The sequence below is a fragment of the Salvia miltiorrhiza genome, chromosome 5, assembly GCF_028751815.1.
Source record: "Salvia miltiorrhiza cultivar Shanhuang (shh) chromosome 5, IMPLAD_Smil_shh, whole genome shotgun sequence".
Lineage (NCBI taxonomy): Eukaryota > Viridiplantae > Streptophyta > Magnoliopsida > Lamiales > Lamiaceae > Salvia > Salvia miltiorrhiza.
This window is the reverse complement of record NC_080391.1, coordinates 43,737,181-43,763,669: the sequence shown is the minus strand read 5'-3', so window position 1 is coordinate 43,763,669 and position 26,489 is coordinate 43,737,181. Positions and strand designations below refer to the sequence as shown.

The following is a 26,489-nucleotide window of genomic DNA, read 5'->3' as shown; positions in this document are numbered from 1 at the left end:
GGTGGGGTAGGTTTCCAAAAATGGAAAGAAAGAAATATGAAGTTATTTGGGGAACGTCCCAAAATGGAAAAAGAGGAAGTTATTTTAGGGACGGAGGGAGTAGAATTTGAAATTGCAATGAAACTAAAAGTTTGACTTTACAAACAATAGAAACCAAGTTTCATTGGGCCAAAATCTATTACTCCCTCCGTCCCAAGCTAAGTGAGACCTTTTTTTTTGGCACGGAAATTAAGAAAAGTGTATTTTGTGTGTAGGTGAAAAAGTGAAAAGGTGTTTAAAGAGTAAAACTTTTACCAAAAAGGGAAAGAGTCTCACTTATGGTGGGACACCCAAAATAGAAAGAGTCTCACTTACAGTGGGACGGAGGGAGTAGTTACGATACAAATTTAAAGTAGCAATTTTACCAGACATGAGCTTTCCCAATTATAAACAGGCGCAAAATCTCTTAGAAGACCAAATTTAAAAGTTGACCGTAGGCGATCAAGACCCTAAAGTTTACCAATTATAATACACTCAAACCTCATTAAGAGAATTTAGTTTCTAAATTGTAATCCCTCCATTTATGATAAAATAACAGAAAGAGTTGTACGCATAATTAATTTTATTTTATTTGATAAAGTAAAAAATAAAAAATTATATTTAATTGGGTTATTTTTCGTAAAATACACGATATTTCAATAAATTCTGATTTTTTTCGTGATCTTTTAAATTTGAAAATGCATAACTAAAGTTATTTTATTTAATAAAAGCGAAAAACTAAAAGAGGAAGTGGACTCCATCACTTAATCATCTCCACTTAAATTTTATTTATCTCACAAAATAAAGTGAACTCCACCACTTTTTATCTCTTTATTCTTTAATCATCCTCATCTAAATTTTGGTGCCGAAAATAAAGTTGACACTTATTATGGGATGGAGAGAATAGCAATAATTAATTACTTTCAATCTTAAGCCTTGCGAATAACTATCTACCAACTGCTAACCAATATACTCCCTCCGTCCCCAAAATAAGTTCCTCTTTGGGGACGACACGGGGTTTAAGGAAAAGTGATAAAGTGTATTGATAGTGGAGAAAAATATGTTATAATTAGTATTGAGAGTGGTGAAAAGGTGAAAAAGTGTGATAATTAATATTGGGAGTTGTGAAAAAGTGAAAAGTAAGAATAAATAAAGTATTATTAGTGGTGGGTAGTTGTCCAAAAATGAAAAGAAAGAAAGAGGAACTTATTTGGGGACGTCCCAAAAAGGAAAAAGATGAACTTATTTCAGGAACGGAGGGAGTATATCGAACCTTTTTTTTTTTTTTTGAGAACCAGAATGCATTAAACCCAATCAAGAAGAGTTTACAGCAGAGGGAAGCTCTACGGCAGAGGAAAAAGGAGCAGAATTACACAAGGCAAAAGAAGCTAAACTATGGGCATCCAAATTACTATCACGAGGCGACCAACTAAAAACAGCATGACGAAAAAAACTTAACAACCCATAGATTGCATTCAAGGTTGTTCCCAGGTAAGAAAGATCAGCTTCCTTCTTGGACACAATCCAGAAAAGAGATTGGCAATCTGTTTCGAAAATGGCATCCGTGATCCCTCGTTCCCGGCAAAGAAAAAGGCCTTCAAGCATCGCCAACGCTTCACCTTCAATAGCAGAGAACACTCCACAACCAACCACATTATTCTCCCCATCTTTCATCACCACACCAATACCAATACCAACCCCATCTTTCACCGCCACATCACTCGAGACCTTCAACTGTCCTTCCCGACTGCAAGCCACCCGGGATGCCCAAGGCTGAATCTGAGTAGCAGGCATAGGAGATGTCCATTGAGAACGGAGAGCAGTCGCCAAACACTCCACCTGAGTCATCTCTTTTTGCTGGAAAACTAGCAGGTTCCTAGCGTACCAGATGGACCAAGCAAGAGTAGCGAACTGTGCATGGGTCTCCATTTGAGGACAACTATGTATTTTGTCGAACCAATCCGGAATGGAGCAGACCGTCTGCATCGGCGAGAGCCGAATAGGAGAAACAGCCCAAAGCATCTCAATCCACTTACAATCACGAAGCGCATGTTCCACCTTTTCTTCATGTTCGCCACACCGTCGACACACAAGATCAATATCAACACCTCTACTCCTCAAACCCATAGCCGAAGGGAGAGCACCAGCAAGGCATTTCCACATAAAATGACGCACTTTTGGGATAACATCAAGGTTCCAAATCCAACTCCACAAAATCCTAAACGGAGATGATGAAGATGCCTCATTTCTCATTCGCAACTCCATCGCAAGATGGTGACCAGACCTAATAGAGTACTCATTAAGCTTTCCACTAGGCCAAAATGGCTTATCCAGCTCATAAGGCCTCCCTTTCATTTGCACCAGAATCTTCCAACGGTCTCTGTGGTCCAGTACCTCCTCCAGCTTTCTCAAATCCCATGTGTAATCTGCCTCATTCATTAGATCTCTAGCCCGCAAACCTGCACCATCACCAAGCACATTAGCACGTTCAAACTGCCCTCTCCCATTAGGTAGCCAAGGATCTAAACCAATTCGTATACGATCTCTGTTGCCCAATTTCCATGCCAAACCAGCCCCAAGTAAATCTCTGCCCACTAGAATACTTTTCCATGCAAAAGATGGGTTATGAGCATTTCTAGCAAGAAGCAAATCGTTACGAGGGAAATATCGGGCCTTAAGAGAACGAGCAAGAAGAGATGTATCATTAGTAAGCAGCCTCCATTCTTGTTTAGCAAGCATCGCCTGATTAAAAAGGCTATCTCGAAAACCCAACCCCCATCACCTTTCACCATGCACAACTTCTTCCAACTTCTCCAATGAATACGTCTTTCATCATGCTTTTGGCCCCAAAAGAAATTGGCTGCCACACTATTTAAACGTTGACAAATCTAGTCCGGGATAGTAAAACAACTCATTATATAAGAGGGGATTGATTGAAGCACCGCCTTTATAAGTACCATCTTTCCTGCTCCCGAAAGGAAACGCCTTTTCCAATCCTTGGCTTTCTTTCTAGTTCTGTCCACTAGCATTTGAAAAATCTCCATCTTTGATCTACCTGCAGTGCTCGGGATACCCAAGTAAGTGGATCGTTGGTTTCCTCTAGAAACCCCCAACAATCCAGCCAAGTGAGTTTGTGAAACTTCAGAGATCCCTCCACTAAAAAAAAAGGTCGACTTATCCAAATTAACCTTCTGTCCTGACACCTCTTCATACTCCCTCAAAATGTTACTAACCACCTTCACTTCCTTCGCATTCCCTCTTGAAAAGATGATACAGTCATCAGCGAACATGAGATGATTCACCCTCGGGGCTGATCGACAAAGACGCGCACCATGCAGCAAACTCTGAGTCTCAGCTTGTCGCAGGCAACCAGAAAGAGCCTCTGCACAGAAGAGAAAGAGAAAAGGAGAGAGGGGGTCCCCCTCTCTCAATCCTCGGCTGGGCTCAAAAGAGGAACCAGGAAAACCATTAACAAGAACACGGAACGAGACAGAGGAAACACAAAGCATAATCAAATCCACAAAAGTAGAAGAAAAACCTAGGTGTCTCATAATGGAATCCAGAAAATCCCATTCAACACGATCATACGCCTTAGCCATATCAAGTTTAAAGGCAAAAACCCCATGATTTTTTGCCTTATTCAATTTCATCATATGAAAAATCTCAAAAGCAAGAAAAGCATTATCAGTGATTTGACGACCCGGGACAAAAGCTGTTAGGTCCTGAGGGTCTCGAATAGGTGTATGGAGGGGGGGGGGAAATACACCTATAGGCTATTTTTAAATTAATCTACCGACCTCAATCAGAGGGATCTCAGTCAGAGATCAAAACGAAACTTTACATGCAAACAAAGACGCCTGTTTTACTGAAATCAGTTTTGACCAAACAGGGTTGACGACTGATACTGAAAGCTCTTCAGTAAAGAGTTATCAGTTAAGTTGCTGGAACTTAACTGATGCAAGTAAGGGCTTCAGTCGTGTTTGCTAAAACAGAGATGATATCACTCTTCCTGACTATCAGAGGATAGTTCAGTCAGACCGATATCATACGCAGCGGAAATAAAACTTAGTTTCGAAATAGCCTCGGTGGAGCAAGTTGTTTGGTGAAGCATGAAATCTTACCCTAATTAAGAAACGATAAACGAGACAAGATATACGTGGTTCGATCATAAATGATCTACGTCCACGGGAGTTCTTCGTTGGTTTCACTATACTTTTAGAGAGTATTTACATATTACAAGTGTTGCTCAGAAATAAATCATGATCCTCAATGCTAATGCTAACCTTCTATTTATAGATGTGAAAGTGAGCCCTAAAGGCCTTAGGCCCATGAATTCTAATAATTGGGTTTAGGCCCTTTAAGGCCTTAATACACTTTAGTCTTGATTTGACCCATCTGCGCTGTCCTTCGTTGCCCGTGTTGAGTAGTTCATTGAGCTGCGGCGGCGAGTCTGCACCGCTAGGTCCCTTCGTCTGCGCTGCCAAGTTCGTTTCTTCGTCTACGCTGCCAAGTCCATTTCTTCGTCTACGCTGCCAAGTCCATTTCTTTGTCTACGCTGCCAAGTCTGTTTCTTTGTCTACGCTGCCAAGTCCATTTCTTTGTCTACGCTGCCAAGTCCTGGCTGCGCAGCTCTGCTCTGGCCGCGCAGCTTTGCTGCACTGCTCTGGTCTGCGCTGCTTTAGCCGCGCAGCTCTGCACTTTGGCCAAGGTTGATTGACTCTTCGTATTCATTTGTTAGCAAGTCTTTTTAATTAAGCCTGCGCTCGTTAGTTCCTTTGATAATAATAACAATAATCAGGTAAAGTAGACTTAAACTACTAAGCACAGCGCTGATGAGTATTCCAGTCCTCATCAGCTACTCCCCCTAATCTGGTTGAACTGTGTCTTCTTTGTTCAACCAGTGATGCGTGATATAGAGTCGGCGCTGTGCTGCTCACCCAAGTAGGGTCCAAGTGTTTTTTAGCCCTACAGCCCTGTAACTTATCCCGAATCGAGTACTTGTAAGCTTGCAAAATAATCAATGATAGAATAGTACATCCCTGACAATTTGTCAACACAAAAATATCCCAACTCTGTCAAAACCTTTAGAATAACAACAAGAATAATAAGAGTGAAGCAACTCCCTTTTGAACGTGCTCATTGAGCCGCTTTTTGATTATTATCATTGTGCTCGTGCTAAGGCAGCTCCGGGAGCTTTGTACTTAGGCAGCTCTAAATTTCTTAGGCGGCAAAATTCCCCAAACTTCTCAAACTTAAAAGTATAATCCCCAATATAGTCATTAAAGTTCAGTTGCACATGCAAAAGATGTTGTTCCCAATAAAAGTAAAAACAACTCGGGAAGTTAAGGAGTGATACAACAACACCCGAATCATGAATTGAGTTCAAAGTACGTGATCAGCGCAATCTTAACAATCAGCAAGTACAACCCAAGAAAATAACTAATTCATCAAGAATTAACATAATTAAAGGAGATAACTTAGCTTCCTATTATATTAGTGTTTATCAACGCCGGAAATTCAGCGCAGGCGATGAGATGGACCGGTATATGGCATTGACCTGGTGAAGAACAAAAAATACGCCGCAGCGCTGGTGAAGAGCAAAGCATAACATCACAGCGCTGGAAACTTCGTTGTATCAAGATCACTAAATCCCATAGAGTTGAGACGCTAGAGTAATTTATTTGGCTTGGTGATCATAAAAACTGAGACTTTGTCATCCCAGCTAGTTCACCTCAGTGGTGGGTGTGAGTTGCCGACGACGTGATTTAGATTTCGAAAGGCTGACATCTTCGTATGTCAAGGAGCTCTGAAGCTGAGAGTGCATCTTCAATAATATCAGCCCATCTTAATCACGAGCGACAACAAAGGAGAGAGGCGGCGCTGGCTGCGTTGCCGAGCAGCAACAAGCGAGGAAGGCGGCGCTGCCGAGCAGCAACGAGCGAGAGAACAAGTTAGAGAGGCAGCGCTGCCGAGCAGCGACAAGCGAGAGAGGCGGCGCTGCCGAGCAGCACCAAGCGAGAGAACAAGTGAGAGAGGCGGCGCTGCCGAGCAGCGACAAGCGAGAGAGGCGGCGCTGCCGAGCAGCACCAAGCGAGATAACAAGTGAGAGAGGCGGCGCTGCCGAGCAGCGACAAGCGAGACAAGCGAGAGAGGCGGCGCTGCCGAGCAGCGACAAGCGAGAGAGGCGGCGCTGCCGAGCAGCACCAAGCGAGAGAACAAGCACGAGCCCCTTTCCCTTAGGTTTTAAATTTTTTTATCCCTGAAAAATAGGATATAAGAGGTGACGGGGGTATACACCCCCTTCTCCCCCCTAGTGTCGTGCGCGTACTTTAGAAGTCAAGCACGATTGTCGGAGACCTGGTAGAGCTGAAAATGCACCCGAGTAGGGCTGAAAGGCCGGTGCCGAGGAGTAACCCAAGAGAGCGGTTGAGTTGCCATTTAAGGCTCGTTCCCTGTCGATTAGGCATACATGATTCCCTGCACTCGTTAGATAAGAACTTGACAATCTTTGTAAGTGTTGGGTATCTTCGCCTAGCCAGGATTACACCACTTAGTTCCCGAATCTCCTGTCTCCCCCACTCGTGCTCAAGCACTTGATCTTCCCTGCCCGGGGCGACTTCCCTTCTCGGAGCGAATTCCCTGCTCGGAGCGAATTCCCTGCTCGCCGCGATTCCTCTGGTCAGGAGCGAGACGATTCCTCTGGACTGGAAGAATTCGGCCCCGCTGGACTGGACTCCGCTGCGCTGGACTCCGCTCCGCTGGCGTCGATCCCGCTGGCGTCAATCCTGCTGGAGTTGATCCCGCTGGCCTCGATCCCGCTGGAGTTGATCCCGCTGGCGTCAATCCCACCGGAGTTTATCCCGCTGGCGTCGATCCCGCTGGAGTTGATCCCGCTGGCGTCAATCTCGCTGGAGTTGATCCCGCTGACCTCGATCCCGCTGGAGTTGATCCCGCTGGCCTCGATCCCGCTGGAGTTGCAAATGAACCAAGATAAAAGAGAGTAATTTTTCCTTTGAATTATTTGGACGTCATCAACGATGACTAATTTAAGGCTCAAATGTCCGCAGAGCGGCTGAGTTGCCACTTAAGGCTTTATCCCCAGTCTAACTTTCACGGCGTACGCTGTTTCTGCGCGGAGCATAGACATTGAGGCCTTCGTCGTGCAATTAATGCCTTGAATTTTGCAATTAATGCCCTCGTCGTGCAATTAATGCCTTGAATTGTGCAATTAATGCCTTGAGTTGTGCAATTAATGCCTTGAGTTATGCAATTAATGCCTTGAATTGTGCAATTAATACCTTGAATTTTACAATTAATGCCTTGAGTTGTGCAATTAATGCCTTGAATTGTGCAATTAATGCTTTGAATTGTGCAATTAATGCCTTGAATTTTGCAATTAATGCCTTGAGTTGTGCAATTAATGCCTTGAATTGTGCAATTAATGCATTGAATTGTGCAATTAATGCCTTGAGTTTTGCAATTAATGCCCTTGTCTAACTTTCGCGGCTTACAATATTTTTGCGCGGAGCATAGACACTGTGAACTGACAACGACTCGGACATTCTGCGCTGACCGAGATAACTGAGATAACTGTTTTCCTTGTACTTGAAATGGCTGCTCTGACTGCGGTGAGATAGTCACACTGGTTGCGCTGATACAATCGCACTGGCTGCGCTGATATGATCACTCTGACTGTATTAAGATAGCCACACTGGCTGCACTGGGATAACCGCACTGGCTGCGCTGATATGATCATTCTGACTGTACTAAGATAGCCACACTGGCTGCACTGGGATAGCCGCACTGGCTGCACTGATATGATCACTCTGACTGTACTAAGATAGCCACACTGGCTGCACTGGGATAGCCGCACTGGCTGCGCTGATATGATCACTCTGATTGTACTAAGATAGCCACACTGGCTGTACTGGGATAGCCGCATTGGCTGCGCTGATATAGCCGCATTGGCTGTGCTGAGATGATCGCACTGGCTGAGCTGAGATAGCCACACTGGCTGTGCTGAGATAGCCGCACTGGCTGAGCTGAGATAGCCACACGGGCTGAGCTGAGATAGCCACACTGGCTGCGCTGAGATAGCCGCACGGGCTGAGCTGAGATAGCCACACTAGCTGTGCTGAGATAGCCACACTGGCTAAGATAACTGAAATATCCGCTACGCGGCTGAGTTGCCGTCAAGGCTCAAATATCCAAAAAACACACATGGTGGCATATACTCCACTCCCCCCCTTAGTAACATGTGCATGATTCAACTAAACACACGATAAAAACACAAGGTTAACCAAGATTTGTACAAAATTGATGAGAGATACATATTAGCTAAGAAAATTGAGAGGTGGCGCTGGCTATGCTGCCGAGCCGCGACAAGGGCGTGAAGCAGCGCTGGCTACGCTGCCGGGCTTCGACAAGGCCATGAGGCGGCGCTGGCTATGCTGCCGAGCAGCGACAAGGGCGAGAGGCGGCACCGGCTACGCTGCCGGGCTTCGACAAGGCCATGAGGCGGCGCTGGCTGCGCCGCTGAACCGCGGCGAGGGCAAGAGGCAGTGCTGGCTACGCCGATGAACCGCGGCGAGGGCAAGAGGCAATGCTGGCTGCGCCGCTGAACCACGGCGAGGGCAAGAGGCAGTGCTGTGGTGCTGTTGAGGAGCAACAGAGGAGAGAGGCAGCGCTGGCTGGCTGCCGAGCAACAACAGAGGAGAGAGGCGGCGCTGGCTGGCTGCCGAGCAACAACAGAGGAGAGAGGCGGCGCCGTTGAGAGGCGGCGCTGGCTGGCTGCCGAGCAACAACAGAGGAGAGAGGCGGTGCCGTTGAGAGGCGGCGCTGGCTGGCTGCCGAGCAACAACAGAGGAGAGAGGCGGTGCCGTTGAGAGGCGGCGCTGTTGATAGCAGCGGCAAGGGCGATTTCATTGGATGATTGCCCCCTGAGTCGTGAATTGGGGGTTTTCGAAACCCTCCATTTTCTTGGAGAACCCAGCGAGAGAGCTATTGAGGCAGAAGATATTGACCCATGATTCTAGAGTTGGGAGCGACCATTTTTTAGAAAATCAGAGGGAAATCGACGGAGTTGCGCCACATTTTTCCAGATTTGGTTCTTAACCCAAATTCAGAGAATCGAAACCAAGAAATTCAATGGAATTGCAGTCAATCCCGGTTTAAGTTTAGAAACCGAGAAGGAAAATTTAGTCACGCCCAAAACTTCGCAGATCGAGAAGAAAACCCATATCAGAACTAAAGCAGCTTGGAGATGGTGACGACCCCAAACCAGAGCTGAATAGGTTGGATTTGAATCTAGTATTTGCCGGGTCCAGACATAAGAATTGTCAGTAATTTGCTGCGAAACACAGAGAAACACAAGAATCATCAAGATTCACTCGAATTTACACGAAATTGCTAAGAAACATATATTGGTTAAGAAATTGGGGATCTTCCCTTGCCCATGGTCGACGAGTCATTATTGCTCGTGAAATCAGCGAATGGTTCATGAGCCCTTCGACGTTCCTCGATATCCGGCGGAGCGGAGATGGTCTTCTGGGATTTCGATTGGAGATAGCGGTTGTTCTTCGATGTTCAGGTGGCGGTAGGTGTTGCCGGAAAATAGGGTCGCCAGCTTCGCCTGACTGGAGACTGTGCAGCCGCGGAATCTTCGAAGAAGAGAACCGCCGATCTGTGTTGGGATTGGGTGAGGTTTGCTAATTTTGAAATCAGATTTTTTACTACCTCCGATTCCAAATTGCTCAGATTTATTCCCAGAGAGATTGGGGATCTGGAGATCGTGTTTCCAGATCGGGAAATATGTTCCCGCAAGAACCGAGCCATCCCTTTTCTTTTTTTGAAATTGAAACAATGAACAGTAGCCTTTCATTTTCGATGAACAGTAAATCCGAATTTGGAAATTTCGAAAATCGAGAAGAATGTTCCTCGAAACTCACGCCTTGCTCAATTTCCCACAGACGGCGCCAGTTGGTGAAGCATGAAATCTTACCCTAATTAAGAAACGATAAACGAGACAAGATGTACGTGGTTCGATCATAAATGATCTACGTCCACAGGAGTTCTTCGTTGGTTTCACTATACTTTTAGAGAGTATTTACATATTACAAGTGTTTCTCATAAATAAATCATGATCCTCAATGCTAATGCTAACCTTCTATTTATAGATGTGAAAGTGAGCCCTAAAGGCCTTAGGCCCATGAATTCTAATAATTGGGTTTAGGCCCTTTAAGGCCTTAATACACTTTAGTCTTGATTTGACCCATCTGCGCTGTCCATCGTTGCCCGTGTTGAGTAGTTCCTTGAGCTGCGCAGGCGAGTCTACACCGCTAGGTCCGTTCGTCTGCGCTGCCAAGTTTGTTTCTTCGTCTACGCTGCCAAGTCCATTTCTTTGTCTACGCTGCCAAGTCCGTTTCTTTGTCTACGCTGCCAAGTCCTGGCTGCGCAGCTCTGCTCTGGCCGCACAGCTTTGCTGCACTGCTCTGGTCTGCGCTGCTTTAGCCGCGCAGCTCTGCACTTTGGCCAAGGTTGATTGACTCTTCGTATTCATTTGTTAGCAAGTCTTTTTAATTAGGCCTGCACTCGTTAGTTCCTTTGATAATAATAACAATAATCAGGTAAAGTAGACTTAAACTACTAAGCACAACGCTGATGAGTATTCCATTCCTCATCATTGTTGGTTATGGTTTCTCTTTGCAGTTAGTCAGTGTTCAGTTTTATCAATTGAAATAACACAACTAAGAATGTAAAACTGAAAGCTGTAAACAACATAGAGACTTTTATGTGGTTCGGAAAAACCCTTTCCTATATCCACGGTTGGTTGATCAGACCAACAATCCACTCCGCAAGTGCTTAACAGGTGCACTGCAAACCGAACCGTGTGCTTGTCGGGTGCACACAACCGTACACTGAAGAAAACCCTTCTCCAGTACCCGCGCTTCACTCGCGTAGGATTTCCCTTGCTTAACACAACCCGTGCTAAGACTCTCAGAGTCAGAAAACCCTTCTGACCTCCGAATCACTCAAAACACTCTTATGGGGGGGAGGTTTGAACGAGTGCCAACTATACTTACAAAGAACAAGTTCTTTGAAGCAAGTTTGACCTTTGGCTTCTGGGTAAACAGATATATGCCTAGGGTCTAAGAGAATGTGTGTAATCAGCAGTGACTGATTTTGGCTTTGGAATTCTCTTCTTCGATTCAAGCTTTGGGGAGTTTAAGCTTAAGGCTGAGTAGCAATTTCGGCAGAGCTTCAGCTTATGTTGTTGAATCGGTGAAGGTTGAAGTGATCCTCGAGCGCTATTTGTAGGAGAACTCTTGAATAGATCCGTTGGCGTAAATCGTCCTCAAGATTTCTTCCATTGGAGAGCAATTCGAATTTGGGCTGAGGCTTCAATCTTCGAGGTTCCTTGTCTGGGTGGAAACAGCTCTCTTTGATGGACAGGAGATGTGACGTCTATGAAAAGTAACCACCAGATAGGAATGACCTCTGCAGAGATAAGATCCTGAGATCTCTGCATTTAATGCGGCTGTACTTTGTGAGTACGTGGCTTTCTCTGAACGTTGGAAGATCAGTCCTAGGAGGAATGTCCAACTGATACTTGACTTTAGTATCAGTCCTTTGCGTGCATTAAGTAATCAGTCCTGGGTGGAAATGGCTCTCTTTGATGGACAGGAGATGTGACGTCTCTGAAAAGTAACCACCAGATAGGAATGACCTCTGCAGAGATAAGATCCTGAGATCTCTGCATTTAATGCGGCTGTACTTTGTGAGTACGTGGCTTCCTTTGAACGTTGGAAGATCAGTCCTAGGAGGAATGTCCAACTGATACTTGACTTTAGTATCAGTCCTTTGCGCGCATTAAGTAATCAGTCTTCAACTGATTCTTCAACTGATACTTCAATTGGTATCTGCAGTCTTCAGTCTTCGACACCGCAAACTAAACTAGAAACGAACTCTAACACTTGAGTTCAAAACAATTCTAGTCTATTACAATTAAGTCCTATGATTTTTGGTATCATCAAAATAAGGGTTAGGATATTCCACAAGGTTCCCAACAATTTCTCCCTTTTAGATGATGCCAAAACCACACAGCAGTTCTGGACAGCAAAAAGACTGAACTCACAGTACAAGTTCTAAACATGGGGTGAAAACAGTTCCCCCTTAACAATAGAACCTAAAAACTTGTACTAAGAGTTAAGAACGAAAATAGTTCTAAAACAGAACAAGGAGAAGACAGAAAAACATAATCAGAGCCTGGACAAAGAGTCATTGCCTTCAGGTTGAGATCAAAAAGAAGTTCTTTTTATTAATAAAAGACTGATAAGACACCAGTCTAAGTACAGAGCACGACTTACATTGGAGTAAAAAGAAAAACAAAAACATCATGGGAAACCCATGGACTCCAGCAGTCTGCTTGGCTGCGCCTTGAACTTCTTGATCTTCATCTTCTGTCTTCGTGTCTTCATGTTCCTAAGCTTGTTCCACTCTCACTTGTGTTCTGTTGATTTGAGGTCTTATCCTCTTGGCTAATCTTCCTCATGATCATCGGATGAAATAGGATGATCATGGTGCTTAACCGACTTAAGTTCATAAGATTGTGCTTCTTTTCCCCCTTTTTGGCAACATCAAAAAGAAGGACGAACCTAAGAAGGAAGCGAAGACCATGCGAAGGTAAGTTCGCATGAGGAAGATATTGGGGTAATTGGGGATGCAGAAGGCGAAGGCTTAGAAGGAGGTTAGGAAGAAGAGGGAAATGATGAGGGAGACAAGAAGAGAAGCAGAGGTTTGGAGAGGTGAGGGGACGTCAATTCAGTGGAGATTGTGAGGGTCTCACTATTGACGTAGCGCCGGTTGACAACGAGTTTCTGCTCATTGTTGTTGCTCCGCATCGAAGCTTCACAAAAGGCGAGAGGCCTTTTGGTGAAGACGATGAAGTCTGTCCTATTTCAGACAGGTACTTCAAACCAATGCACCGGGCATCAGGATGGAAGACACTCGCTTCGCTGGATACAAGTGAGGGTAGAGCAAACTTTGACGTCGGAGAGACGTTGAGATCCAGTGGAAGGGTCCGGTGAAGACCAGGTATGTGAGCGTCATTCTTCCACTCCATGACTTTGCAGTCATAGATTTTTCCTTTCGTCGGAACAATTTTTTTTTTGCAACTTTGGAAATATTGAAAAAAATTTCTCACAGTGAAGGCTGTGGAGAGTTGTTAGTTGATGCAGAAAAATTGAGAAGACAACATGGTATAAATAGACAAGATGTGAACCATGTGAGAAGATGAAAAGTTTTTCGAAAACTGTGCCTAAAATGCATTTGAAGAAAAAGTTTGCGTCCGCCGTCACTGCGAGGGACTGTGTCTTCAAAAAGTTGAAAGGCATCATTGCATTCTGTCATGTCAATGAGCTTCTCAAGAAATTTTATTGCAGAGGCAAAAAGGTTGGAAAGATTTTTGGTAAAAGATTAGGACAAGTTCAATCAAAACAGATTTCCCCTTTTTAAAGATTTTTGTCCTTCTTGGATATTCCATTTTCCAACAATCAGTTAAAGTTTTTGAAAGAAACTGATCAGTTAGAGAAAAGTTTTTGAACTAAAAACACAAAACTTTAAACTGAAATAACTGATTTTAAAAGTAAGCTTTTAAAAATACTTACTGATCAACTGAACATTGTAGTCAGTTGATACCACTTGATCCTGGTTGATTCATCAGGATGTCTTCTTCTTCATATGAGCGTTCAGACTTCATTGCTTTCCACGTCGTAGAATCAGCAGTTGGTGACCACCAGTCAACATGACTATTTGAGAAAGTCTTCAAACACAACATCACTCTTCAGGGTTGATGAGGCCGATCTTTCCACATAGATCAATGAACCTCTCTTCTGGAAGAGCCTTGGTCAGCAGGTCCGCTCTCTGAACAGCAGTGGGAATCCATTCCACAGAGATATTCTTCTTTTCGACATGATCACGGATAAAGTGATGTCGAATAGCAATATGTTTAACTCTAGTGTGATGAACTGGATTCTGGGAGATTGCAATAGCACTGGAGGTGTCGCAATAGATAGGAACTTCCTTTTCGTCTATCCTATAGTCCTTTAGTTGATGGACTAACCACATGATTTGTGAGCAGCAGCTTCCGGCAGCAACATATTCAACTTCAGTTGTAGAGGTGGCGACTGAAGTCTGCTTCTTTGAAAACCATGAAATGAGCTTGTTGCCTAGGAATTGACATGTTCCGGAGGTTGATTTGCGATCAAGCTTGCATCCACCGAAGTCTGAGTCTGAGTACCCGGTGAGCTTGATGTCGTCGTCTGCTGGATACCACAATCCTAGATTGGGTGTGCCTTTAAGATATTTTAGAATCCGCTTTACTGCATCCAGATGAGCTTCCTTTGGATCAGATTGATATCTCGCACATACCCCGACTGCAAATGCGATGTCTGGTCTGCTCGCAGTCAAATGCAGCAAAGATCCAATGATTCCTCTGTACTTCGTCGAAGAGACAGATTTTCCTTCTGAGCCTGGATCAACTTTCCAGTTTGTGTTCATTGGGATCTTGACTGACTTCATGTGCTGAATACCGAACTTGGCTATCAGTTCCTTGGCATACTTGGACTGACTGATTAGTATTCCTTCGTTGGTCTGCTTGACTTGCAATCCGAGAAAGAAATTCATTTCTCCCATCATGGACATTTGAAACTTGTTGGTCATGATGTCAGCAAACTTCTTGCACATGTGTTCGGATTTGGATCCGAAAATTATGTCATCGACATAAATCTGAACAAGCAAGAGATCTTCTCCTTCTTTGAGAGTGAACAGAGTTCTATCCACAGATCCTTTCTTGAAACCTTGTTCAACAAGATACTCCGAGAGAGTATCATACCACGCTCTTGGTGCTTCCTTCAATCCATAGAGCGCTTTCTTCAGCTTGTACACCTTTTCTGGTCCAGCAACCTCAAACCCTGGAGGTTGTTCTACATAGACTTCATCTGTGAGCACTCCATTGAGAAATGCACATTTGACATCCATTTGGTGTACCTTGATACCTTTGTGAGCTGCGAAGGCTAAGAAGAGTCTGACTACTTCCAATCTGGCAACTGGAGCGAACGTCTCGTCGTAGTCGATTCCTTCTTCTTGATTGTATCATTTAGCTACAAGACTTGCTTTGTTTCTCACAACGTTTCCTTCTTCGTCTTCCTTGTTCTTGAAAATCCATTTCAAGCCAATCACCTTTGCATCATCTGGTCGATCCACAAGCTCCCAAACTGAATTCCGATTAAATTCATTTAGTTCTTCTAGCATTGCGATGACCCAATGAGTGGACTTCAGAGCTTCTTCAATATCTTTGGGCTCTGTAGATGATAAGAAGCAGCTGAAAATCTTATCTTCGTTGATGCAGTTCTGGTTGATGTCGAAGACGAGGTCGCACATTGATCTCTGAGTCTTGACGCCATCTGATGGTTCTCCAATGATGTTCTCCTTTGAGTGGAGTTCAAACCATCTTCGATACTTCTTGATCTCTTCTGGAGATGGTGGGGCTTCTTCGGTCAGAATAGTTCTGAGGTGTTGAGCACCTTCTGGAGCAGGGGAGAGTTGAGCTGGATCTGCTTCACCACGTTCAACTCGATCTTCAGCAACTGGAGTTCCCCCTTGACTGATGCCATCTGCATTGGCTCCAGTCTGAACTTTAGACCTTTGGTTGATCTTCTGATACTGAAGCATCTCAGTATCTTCATCTTTGCCTGGTCCCCACACCAAGACAGTAGAGGGCTCGGTGTTGTGGATTTCAGCTTTGGAACCTTCAGTGTTTTGGACACATTTTTCAGCTTCATGTTCCCTAAAATCATCTGTAGACTCATCAAAGATCACATGAGGTGTTTCTTCAACACAAAGAGTTTGAGAGTTAAACACTCGATATGCTTTGCTTAAACGTTTTGTTCCAGAGTATCCAAGGAAGACTCCTGGATCAGCCTTGCTATCGAAAATGTTTAACCTCTTCTTTTCATTGATGTGGATGAAACACTTAGAACCGAAAACATGAAAGTAGGCAATTGAAGGCTTTCTGTTCTTACATAGCTCGTATGGAGTTTTTCCATGTCTTTGAGTGAGGAAGGAGCGATTCTGCGTGTAGCATGCGTTGTTGACTGCTTCGGCCCAAAACATCAAGGGGAGTTTTGATTCGGCTAGCATTGTCCTTGCTGCTTCCTTCAAAGACCGGTTTCTTCTCTCTGCAACTCCGTTCTACTGTGGAGTTCTTGCTGCAAAAGTTTGATGACTGATTCCTTGTTCATCACAATACTCACGAATGACAGTATTGAGGAACTCAGTCCCACGATCTGATCTGATGCTGATGATGTTGACTTCCTTTTCAATGCTCAGTCTTTTCAGCAGCTTTGGCAGTTCCTCCAGCGTCTCTTTCTTCTTGAAGAGAAAGATAACCCAAGTATATCGTGAATAATCATCCACAACTACTAAGGTGTACTTCCTACCATTGTAGCTTCTTGGAGTGATCGGGCCAAACAGATCCATGTGAAGTAGATGCAGAACCCTTTTAGAGGAGTGTCCTGACTTTGACTTGAATGACATCCGTGTCTGCTTTCCTCTTTGGCATGCTTCACATTCTTGCTTCTTCTGAAACACAATAGAAGGAAGACCTTCTACCAGTTGATGTTTAGCAAGTTTGTTGATCGTCTGGAAGTTGAGATGGTTGAGTCTCTTGTGCCAAAGCCAGTTGAGCTCCGAGCTGCTCTTGCTGATGAGGCATGTTTCTGGAGGGCTGTCTTCCCAAGAAACGACGTAGAGACTTCCTTGTCTGAATCCTTTCAGAACCACCTTCTTTTGATTGTTTCTAACAGTGAATTCATCTTTCTTGATTTTCACTGTGAAACCGCTGTCACAAAATTGACTCACAGACAACAAGTTATGTTTAAGACCAGAAACAAAGCTAACATTACTGATACTGGCGTTACCCATTATGAGCACACCGTAGCCTTTTGTTTCTCCGATTGAGTTGTATCCAAATGAAACTTTGGATCCAGCTTTCTCAACGTACTGAGACAGATATTCTTTATAGCCCGTCATGTGCTTCGAGCAGCCACTATCCAGATACCACGTTCTGATTGAAGCTCTAACCTCTTCCTTCTTTTTGTGTTTCCTGACATTGACCTACAAGGAAGAGTAGCTTCAGGCACCCAATCAAGCTTTGGGTCCTTCGATGTTAGTTCGAGTTCCCTTTGGAACCCCAAATCTGCTTCAGAATTGGTCTGGCTGATCTCTTGTGCTTTGTTGATTGTCTGATTGACGTTGTTGGCGCTTCAGTTGGCATATGAGCATTCTTCTGTTGAGAAATTCCTTTGAAGGCCTCACTCTTGTAGCAATTCTGTCTGATGAGTGGTTGAGGTCTTCTTTGCTCGGCGAAGTATCTTCCTTGAGATACTCGAGTCTTTGTAGACTTATGGAGACTTGTCTGACGTCCAGTTGCTTGTCGTTGTGGATGTCGCTTAGCTCGTCTGGACTCAGCTGTGTTTGGTCTCTATGGATGTTGTGCCTTCTGAAACTGAACTGATGTCAGTCTCTGAATGTCGTGGCCTTTCTTCCCCCTGGATTGGTGAGGAAGATTCTTTTTTACTCCTGATGTTCCTTCCCCGATCTTTGACTGAAATCTGCTTTCCAGTCTTCTCAGTAGGGTGATCTGGTTGGGGGCCTCCTTTGCTCGTCTATAGCTCCGTGGAGGTGGAACATTTGATCTAGCCATCAGTCTGCGCTTGCGAACTTCATCCATATCATGATCTCTTGATTCTTCTGATGTTGTGATTTCAGAAGGATCATCCTTTGAAATGATCATGATCTTCTTTCCTTTGTCAGCTGCAACCTTTCCTCCAATGCTTTTAACAAGGCCTTTCGAAGGAAAGTTACTCATCATGGGTGACTGCATCATGCAGTTCTTGACTGTTTCTTCCAGCTTGTGATTGAGCCTCTTGATCTCATGAGATGCTTTCTCACATTCTGAGTTGGAGTTTCTGAGCTTTTCCTCCAGTCGGCTGTTCTCCATGATTAGCTGATCGAGACAAGTTTCATCCGGAAAGTAGATGATTGTCTGATTCTTAGCTCGTTCATCATTGATCTCCTTGTCCAATTTCTGATTTTGCTTGAGGAGATCTTCGAACATTTTCCTCAACTGACAGTGATCAGTCATGAGCTGATCAAACTCGTCAGTTTCATAGGATGAGCTATCTCCAGATTCTGAGTGGTCTCCTGAAAGCATCAGGAAGTTATCAGTATAAGGAGTTTTCGAGTGAGAGATTACCTCTGAGCCATTCATTCCATTGTCGTAGCTGTTGTCAGCCACGCTTTCTGATTTATTGGCCATCAGGGCTCGGCTCTCATCGTCTGAGCTGGAACTGTCGAAGTCGGATGATTCTGATGTGTCTTTGGAAGAATCAGCATCGTCAGCAAGCATCGCTTTCTTCTTTGAAAAGCTGCGATCTTTTTTAGCTCTCAGTTCTCTGCGCTCAGCTTGAGTCAGATCAGGGCATTCATGTCGAAAGTGCCCTTTCTTTCTACATCCAAAGCATTCCATGTCTTTGATGTCGTAAGCGGCTGACTTTCTTTCTCCGCTTCGATCTGTGGAATGTCTGAGGTTGCTTTCTCTTTCATTTCCTTTGTAGTGCTGCTTGTGGAACCTTCTGTACTTTCGGAACTTGGACTCCATCTTGTTGAATCTTTCAGTCAACAATGCATATTGACTGAAGAAGTCCTCTGGGTTGAGTTCCGTTGGTTCCTTGATCTGCTTCTTGCCTTCTCTTGTTGAGGCCTTCGGTGCAACTCCTCTTGAGGTTGATGGACCATCTTCGTCTGATCCTCCAGCCTTCTTGTTTCCAAGATTTCTTAGAAGGTCGAACTCATTTGCCATGAGATCGGAGAAAAGCTTGTTTGTCGGGAGCTGACTGAATCCTGGCTTATGCTGATGAGCGAATGAGTAGATCTGCCATTCTCCACGTGGCAGTGCTCGAAGAATCTTCAGGCTGATTTCTCGTTGAGTGTATTTGTCTTTAGAAATGGATTGAACTTCATTCAAAATTTGGTTGAATCTAAGTTCCATTTCCTCGACAGATTCATTCTTGAGCATGAGGAAGGAGTCGAACTTCTGACAAGCTATAGATAGCTTATTCTCCTTGATTTCCTCGGAACCTACGCACATTCTTTCCAGGATGTCCCACATCTCCTTTGCAGTTCCGCACTTGATGATCTTCATGACATGCTTGTCGGGAACGGTGCCGGAGATGATGCTTTTGGCGAGGTTGTCTAGCTCATCTTGCTTCCATTATTCGGTGGTGAAGTCTGTTTTTTGCTTGGGCTGGACCTCATCGTAAGGATCTTATTGTGGATCAACAGAAACCCTTTTGACAGTTTCGGTGATGGTGATTGGTCCGCTGGTGATGACTTCCTACATTCGGCAATGTTGGGCGGTAAGGAAGCTTTCAAGCCGAAACTTCCATATGTCGTATTTTTCAATACTAAACATAGGTAGAGAAGATAATCTGCTGTGGTTAGTCTCCATCAAAAAAGAGAGAACAGATAATAGCAGATAAAACAGATAGCAAGCACAAAAAGGAAAAATAGAGAACTTTTTCCAGACCTTTAAGAAAAAGGATCTAGTTCAATTAGAACTAGTCAGATACAGGTAGTTCTTGCGAACAACCTGCTCTGATACCAATTGTTAGGTTCTGAGGGTCTCGAATAGGTGTATGGTGGGGGAGTACACCTATAGGCTATTTTCAAATTAATCTACCGACCTCAATCAGAGGGATCTAAGTCAGAGATCAAAACGAAACTTTACATGCAAACAAAGACGCCTGTTTTACTAAAATCAGTTTTGACCAAACAGGGTTGACGACTGATACTGAAAGCTCTTCGGTAAAGAGTTATCAGTTAAGTTGCTGGAACTTAACTGATGCAAGTAAGGGCTTCAGTCGTGTTTGCTAAAACAAAGATGATATCACTCTTCCTGACTATCAGAGGATAGTTAAGTCAGACCGATATCATACGCAGCGAAAATAAAACTTAGTTTCGAAATAGCCTCGGTGGAGCAAGTTGTTGGTTATGGTTTTTCTTTGCAGTTAGTCAGTGTTCAGTTTTATCAATTGAAATAACACAAGTAATAATGTAAAACTGAAAGCTGTAAACAACACAGAGACTTTTACGTGGTTCGGAAAAACCCTTTCCTACATCCACGGTTGGTTGATCAGACCAACAATCCACTCCGCAAGTGCTTAACAGGTGCACTACAAACCGAACCGTGTGCTTGCCGGGTGCACACAACCGTACACTGAAGAAAACCCTTCTCCAGTACCCGCGCTTCACTCGCGTAGGATTTCCCTTGCTTAACACAACCCGTGCTAAGACTCTCAGAGTCAGAAAACCCTTCTGACCTCCGAATCACTCAAAACACTCTTATGGGTGGGAGGTTTGAACGAGTGCCAACTATACTTACAAAGAACAAGTTCTTTGAAGCAAGTTTGACCTTTGGCTTCTGGGTAAACAGATATATGCCTAGGGTCTAAGAGAATGTGTGTAATCAGCAGTGACTAATTTTGGCTTTGGAATTCTCTTATTCGATTCAAGCTTTGGAGAGTTTAAGCTTAAGGCTGAGTAGCAATTTCGGCAGAGCTTCAGCTTATGTTGTTGAATAGGTGAAGGTTGAAGTGATCCTCGAGCGCTATTTGTAGGAGAACTCTTGAATAGATTCGTTGGCATAAATCGTCCTCAAGATTTCTTCTGTTGGAGAGCAATTCGAATTTGGGCTGAGGCTTCAATATTCGTGGTTCCTTGTCTGGGTGGAAACGGCTCTCTTTGATGGACAAGAGATGTGACGTCTCTGAAAAGTAACCACCAGATAGGAATGACCTCTGCAGAGATAAGATCCTGAGATCTCTGCATTTAATGCGGCTGTACTTTATGAGTACGTGGCTTCCTCTGAACGTTGGAAGATCAGTCCTAGGAGGAATGTCCAACTGATACTTGACTTTAGTATCAGTCCTTTGCGCGCATTAAGTAATCAGTCTTCAACTGATTCTTCAACTGATACTTCAGTTGGTATCTGCAATCTTCAGTCTTCAGTCCTTCGTTCTTCAGTCTTCAGTCTTCGACACCGCAAACTAAACTAGAAACGAACTCTAACACTTGAGTTCAAAACAATTCTAGTCTATTACAATTAAGTCCTATGATTTTTGGTATCATCAAAACAAGGGTTAGGATATTCCACAAGGTTCCCAACAAAAGCTGACTGACTCTCATTAATAATAGAAGGGAGACACACTTTAAGATGATTAGTTAAAACTTTCGATATAATCTTGTAAACCACATTACACAAGCTAATAGGATGAAACTTAGAAGGACGGACACACTTTTTCTTTTTAGGAATAAGAGAAATGAAAGTCGAGTTAAGAGGGCGCAGAGAAGCACCATTATTAAGAATATCAAGAATCATGGGAACAATATCAATTTTTGCAGAAGACCAACAAGTAGTGTAAAAGAGAACATGCATACCATCAGGCCCGGGAGCCTTGAGAGGATGCATCTGCTTGAGAGCACAGTCAATCTCGGTTTGAGTGAAAGAGAGTGTAAGATCTCGATTCATATCTTCAGTAACTATCGGCTCAATGGAATGGAGGACCTCAACGGGGTTATGGATCGATCCCGAAGTAAAGAGCTCCTGAAAATAAGTCTGAAACACATCATCCATCTCGGCATTCTTCCTTGTCAAACTACCATCACTTTTATGGATTTCTCTGATATGATTATGCTTTTTTCGTCCCTCCGTAGCTTTATGGAAAAGGCCGGTATTTCTGTCCCCATTAGCCAACCAGTCAGCTCTCGAGCGTTGCTTCCACATTAATTCCTCTTGTCTAAGCAGCTCATCTAACTCATTCTCAAGGATTCTCTGCTCATCTTTCGACCAAGGCTCACAAGAGGGGCTCTGCATAACCGCTAACTTCTCTCTGATCTCAGCACTCTTTTTCTTGACATTACCAAAAGCTCTCTTCTCCCACATTTTGAGCTCACGACCCATATTCTCAATTTTTCTACTCATAGCCTCTACCGACCTGGACTCAGGTCTAGAGTTCCAGAGAGCTTCACATAGCGGCTTACAAGTGTCATTACGAAGCCACATCGCTTCAAAACGAAACGGTTTCGGCCGATTCTACACATCATTAGAACTTTTTTCAAGACAAAGAAACAGCGGGCAATGGTCGTTGGATTTACGCAAAAGAGGAGCAACTTCAAAATCTGGAAAAAGATTAATCCATTCCTCACTTCCAGAGATACGATCAATGCGCTCCAAAATGTTGTCCGACCCCTGCTGGTTGTTAGACCAAGTGAACGGTTCCCCAATAAAGCCAAGATCAATGAGTCCACAGTTCTCCACCGTGTCCCGAAACTTCATTAGTCTGGAGTCAGCCTTAAGATTACCACCTCTTTTCTCAAAATGAAACATCGTCTCGTTGAAGTCTCCGCCACAAATCCACTTATCCGAAACGTGAGGAAGCAAAGAGGTCATAAGGTCCTAGGTAAACCAGTGCTCATCAGTTCTACTCCAGCCATAGATACCACATAAATTCCAAATACCATGCACACCATCATCAATACTCACCAGGATATGATTAGAGGAAGAGGATTTCAGCTTGACAGTTAAATCATCCGCCCAAAGTAAATATAAACCACCACTTCGGCCCCTGGCCGAACAAATGCAATCAACCACAATGAAATTTGAAAAACCCATTTGAAGAAGAATAGGTGACCATTCCACAGAGAGAAGCTTTGTTTCCATTAGAAAAATCACCTAGGGGCGCTTTTGTTTAGAAAGCCAAACAAGATGTCGAACTGTCGAAGGATTCCCAAGCCCTCGACAGTTCCAGAACAAGGAATTCATTGTGCCCGGCGGGACTGCCTTAAAGCAATCTCCACCGATGTTGCAGATGAGAGAGAATCATTATCAAGAGATGTTTCTCTGATCTGTTTAAGAGTCAAATCAGAATCAACATTCTTGACTGAAGAGACGTTTCTTTCCTCCTCGCGCAAGGAACGTTTCTGTCCAGTTTGGAGAGAAAAAGAGTCAGGCTTAGGTGTGGAGTTGGGAAGATGGGCATTACGTTTCCATTTTTTCACATTCTGCCGTGAGGGCTGAACATGGAAGGAAGGAGGATCAGTAGGAGAAGATATTTTAAGAAGTTTCATGATTTCTGAAGTTGGAGTGAAGGGAGCTGGAGATTGGACATCAGTTGACACTGGATTAGGCAGGAGTGAGGGTGAAGGATGTAACTTGAGAAATTCCATAGCATCAATGATAGTGGAATCAGAGGTTTCATGGGATTTAGGGGTTACTGCGGGATTAAGGGTATTAGCAGAAGGAGGTTTGGTGCTTGGATTTTTAGGCAAAGATTTGAAAATGAGAAGAGGAGAATTTTTATCAAGCAAAATACTATGATGAGCAGCAGGGTTGGAGTTATCGTCAAGGATGGAGGAGTGATCAGGAGAGTTTTCAGGATCAAAGATAACGTTATAGGAGAGAGGTGGAGGGCGAGGCTTTCGGTTATTATTCTTGGTAAGGATTATAGCTTGGAGATCATTAGATAAACCGAAGGGTGGGGATGGGACGTTGGGATGTTTAAACAGGCGGGGTGAAGATTTGGAGTTCCGAGCAGGCCGGATCCTTTTTAGCGGAGAAGCCTTTAGCATGGGGCCATATAGGAGATCTTCGAACTGTTTGCCATTGTCATCTTCCTCGCTTTCTTTATCACAACCTCTGGTGTGGTGACCCATTAAACCACAACGGTAACAATAGATCGGAAGACTCTCATATTTGAGAGGGATCCAAAGTTGTTGTCCTTCAAAAGATATGGTTATTCCTCTCAGAAGAGGGACCGTTATATCAATATCGACTTTGAATCTGACAAAGCACCTAGCATAATTAGCATCTGTATCAATTTCTTCCACTGTACCAATTTTCTTCGCAATGTGTCGTAAAACCACAGGCCTAGTGCACGTCATTGGCAGATCGTATGCCCTCACCCAGAAACTACCCCTCTCAATTTTGATGTTTGATGGCTGCTCAGATCCATTAAGACGAGCAATAGCAAACAAGTGACCATCGAAGTGCCATGGTTGACGTCGGAGAACCCAATCACGATCCTCTGCAGTATTAAAAGTAAAAAGGAACAAATTCTTCCTCCATTCGCGCGCACTAAATTCCTTCTGGGTTTTCCACGATTTATGCATTATTTCCAATAGATGGAAACCATTAGGGGCCTTTGCACATAAAAGCTTGCCCACCAAGCAACAGCTTTGATTAGAATTCGAATTTTCCTCGCCCACAATATCACGGGAGATTTCCATAATATCAGACTCACAATCAGTACGTTCTTCGACTTCAGCATCTAATCCATAACCCCGGGAAGATCCACCATGTTCCATGAACCTCCAACCACAGAAAACACAAAAATGAAAAGAAACACAAACAGAACCTCAAACACAAAGGAGAGACGGTAGAGGAAAGAAAAAGGAAGGGGGTGGATAGGGAGACGGATGTGCTGCCGGAAAACAAGACAACCGACCAAAAGGGCAAAACCCTAGACAAAACTCAAAAGGAGAACAAAACCCTAGTTGAACCTAGAGAACGCAAACCCTAGACTTCTAGGTGGTGACAACTAACAATGCATTATTATTAAATTGCGATTTTATTAGGAAAAAAAAGAAGAAGAGAAAACCTAAAAGAAACCCTTGAAAGCACAAGAAAAGGAGACTGAGGGCCGAGCCTCATTAAAACCTTTTCACAGAAAACCCAGTGGGAAAAACCGTGAAAAGGGAAAAGAGTACCCGTCTAAAAACAAAAGCAAAAAGAGGGGAGAAGCGGAAGGGAAAGTTTCGGGAACTCCGGCCTAACCATCGTCCCCAAACGATCCCGGCTTTTCCCCCCCAAACAACAAAAGAGCAGAGGCAAATGGCCGGATTAATGCCGTCGCCAAAGTGCCAACCAAAAAGGGCAACACGGCCGGAAAGAAACCATCGCCTATTGCCCGGAAAGAACATACCCAGATAACGAAAGAAAGTTACATGGCCGGTTATACGTCGTCGCCAATAACTTTCGATAACATCCCGCAAAGAAAAGCACGCCAAAAGCCGGTAATAATCATCAAACGAAATCATCAAGAAAGATGCAAGTCTGCAAGCATCGGCCGGTGATACGCCGTCGTTGGATACTAAACAGCTCGCCCTGTCCGACCCCCTATCTTTCATCCACCACCAGACCCACGAAAAGCTCACACAACCAGAGTCATGAGCACAACCAGAAAGAAAGAAAGTTACATGGCCGGTTATACGTCGTCGCCAATAACTTTCGATAACATCCCGCAAAGAAAAGTACCCCAAAAGCCGGTAATAATCATCAAACGAAATCATCAAGAAAGATGCAAGTCTGCAAGCATCGGCCGGTGATACGCCGTCGCCGGATACTAAACAGCTCGCCCTGTCCGACCCCCTATCTTTCATCCACCACCAGACCCACGAAAAGCTCACACAACCAGAGTCATGAGCACAACCAGAAACGCTGCCCACCCCAGCCACCAGCAGCAGCGAAAACTCCAAACCAGAAACCCTAAACCAAGCACCCCAAGTGTTCGAGGAAAAGTCCCAACGAGTTGTCAACTTACAATAAGCTCGATCCCTCCAAATCCCGTCGATCCAACGTCTCAAAATCAAGAACCAACATAACCGAGTGAAACCCAAGCCCTGAGCCCTACCAGATACCCTGCCCGACCCAACCACCAACAGCAGCAAAATCTCCAAAACAGAAGCACGAAACCGAGAACACCAGGTGTTCGAATAAAAGCCCAAGTGAGGTTTCAACTTATAACTAACGCAATTCACCCAAAACTTATCAGCCCCACAACCAAAAATCTTTGTCCAACAAAAAAGAGTGCACCACTCCAGCGCATGACAAGCGAAACAGTACCGACCCATCCAAGACGAACCCACCCAACCGAGGACCACACCAAGAGCACAAAGCAAACAAGCCAGGCCTCCACTGAGGCAAGAAGACCAGAATCTCACCATTAGAATTTAATACGAACCCTGCTATGTGTGGCCATATCAAGAGCCACAGCATTCTTAATTTCCTCAATCGCAAACGGCCACCAGCCCTCGGAACGATTTTGATTTGCCATGAGATCCGCAGCCGTGTTTCCTTCCCTGTAAATGTGAGACACTTGAAAGTTAAAGTTTGAGAGTAAACTTAAAGTCCTCTTCCACATAGCCATGAAACGCCACGGGACGTCATTAGAACGTGAGGTCAAAAGGTTAACAATATAAGTAGAGTCAGCCTCAATCCAAAGGGAACGCCATCCTCTATTATCAGCAATATTAATAGCATGAATGGCAGCGAGTAACTCAGCTTCAAAAGCGAAACC

General features: G+C 44.2%; 1 protein-coding gene across 1 annotated transcript; it reads right to left on the bottom strand.

Moving 5' to 3' along the window:
- Positions 1-1,332: 1,332 nt before the first annotated feature.
- On the bottom strand, positions 1,333-2,757 carry LOC131025968 (uncharacterized). Its single transcript, XM_057955748.1, has one exon. It carries the CDS (start codon positions 2,755-2,757, stop codon positions 1,333-1,335), a length of 1,425 nt encoding a protein of 474 aa, XP_057811731.1.
- Positions 2,758-26,489: the final 23,732 nt, after the last annotated feature.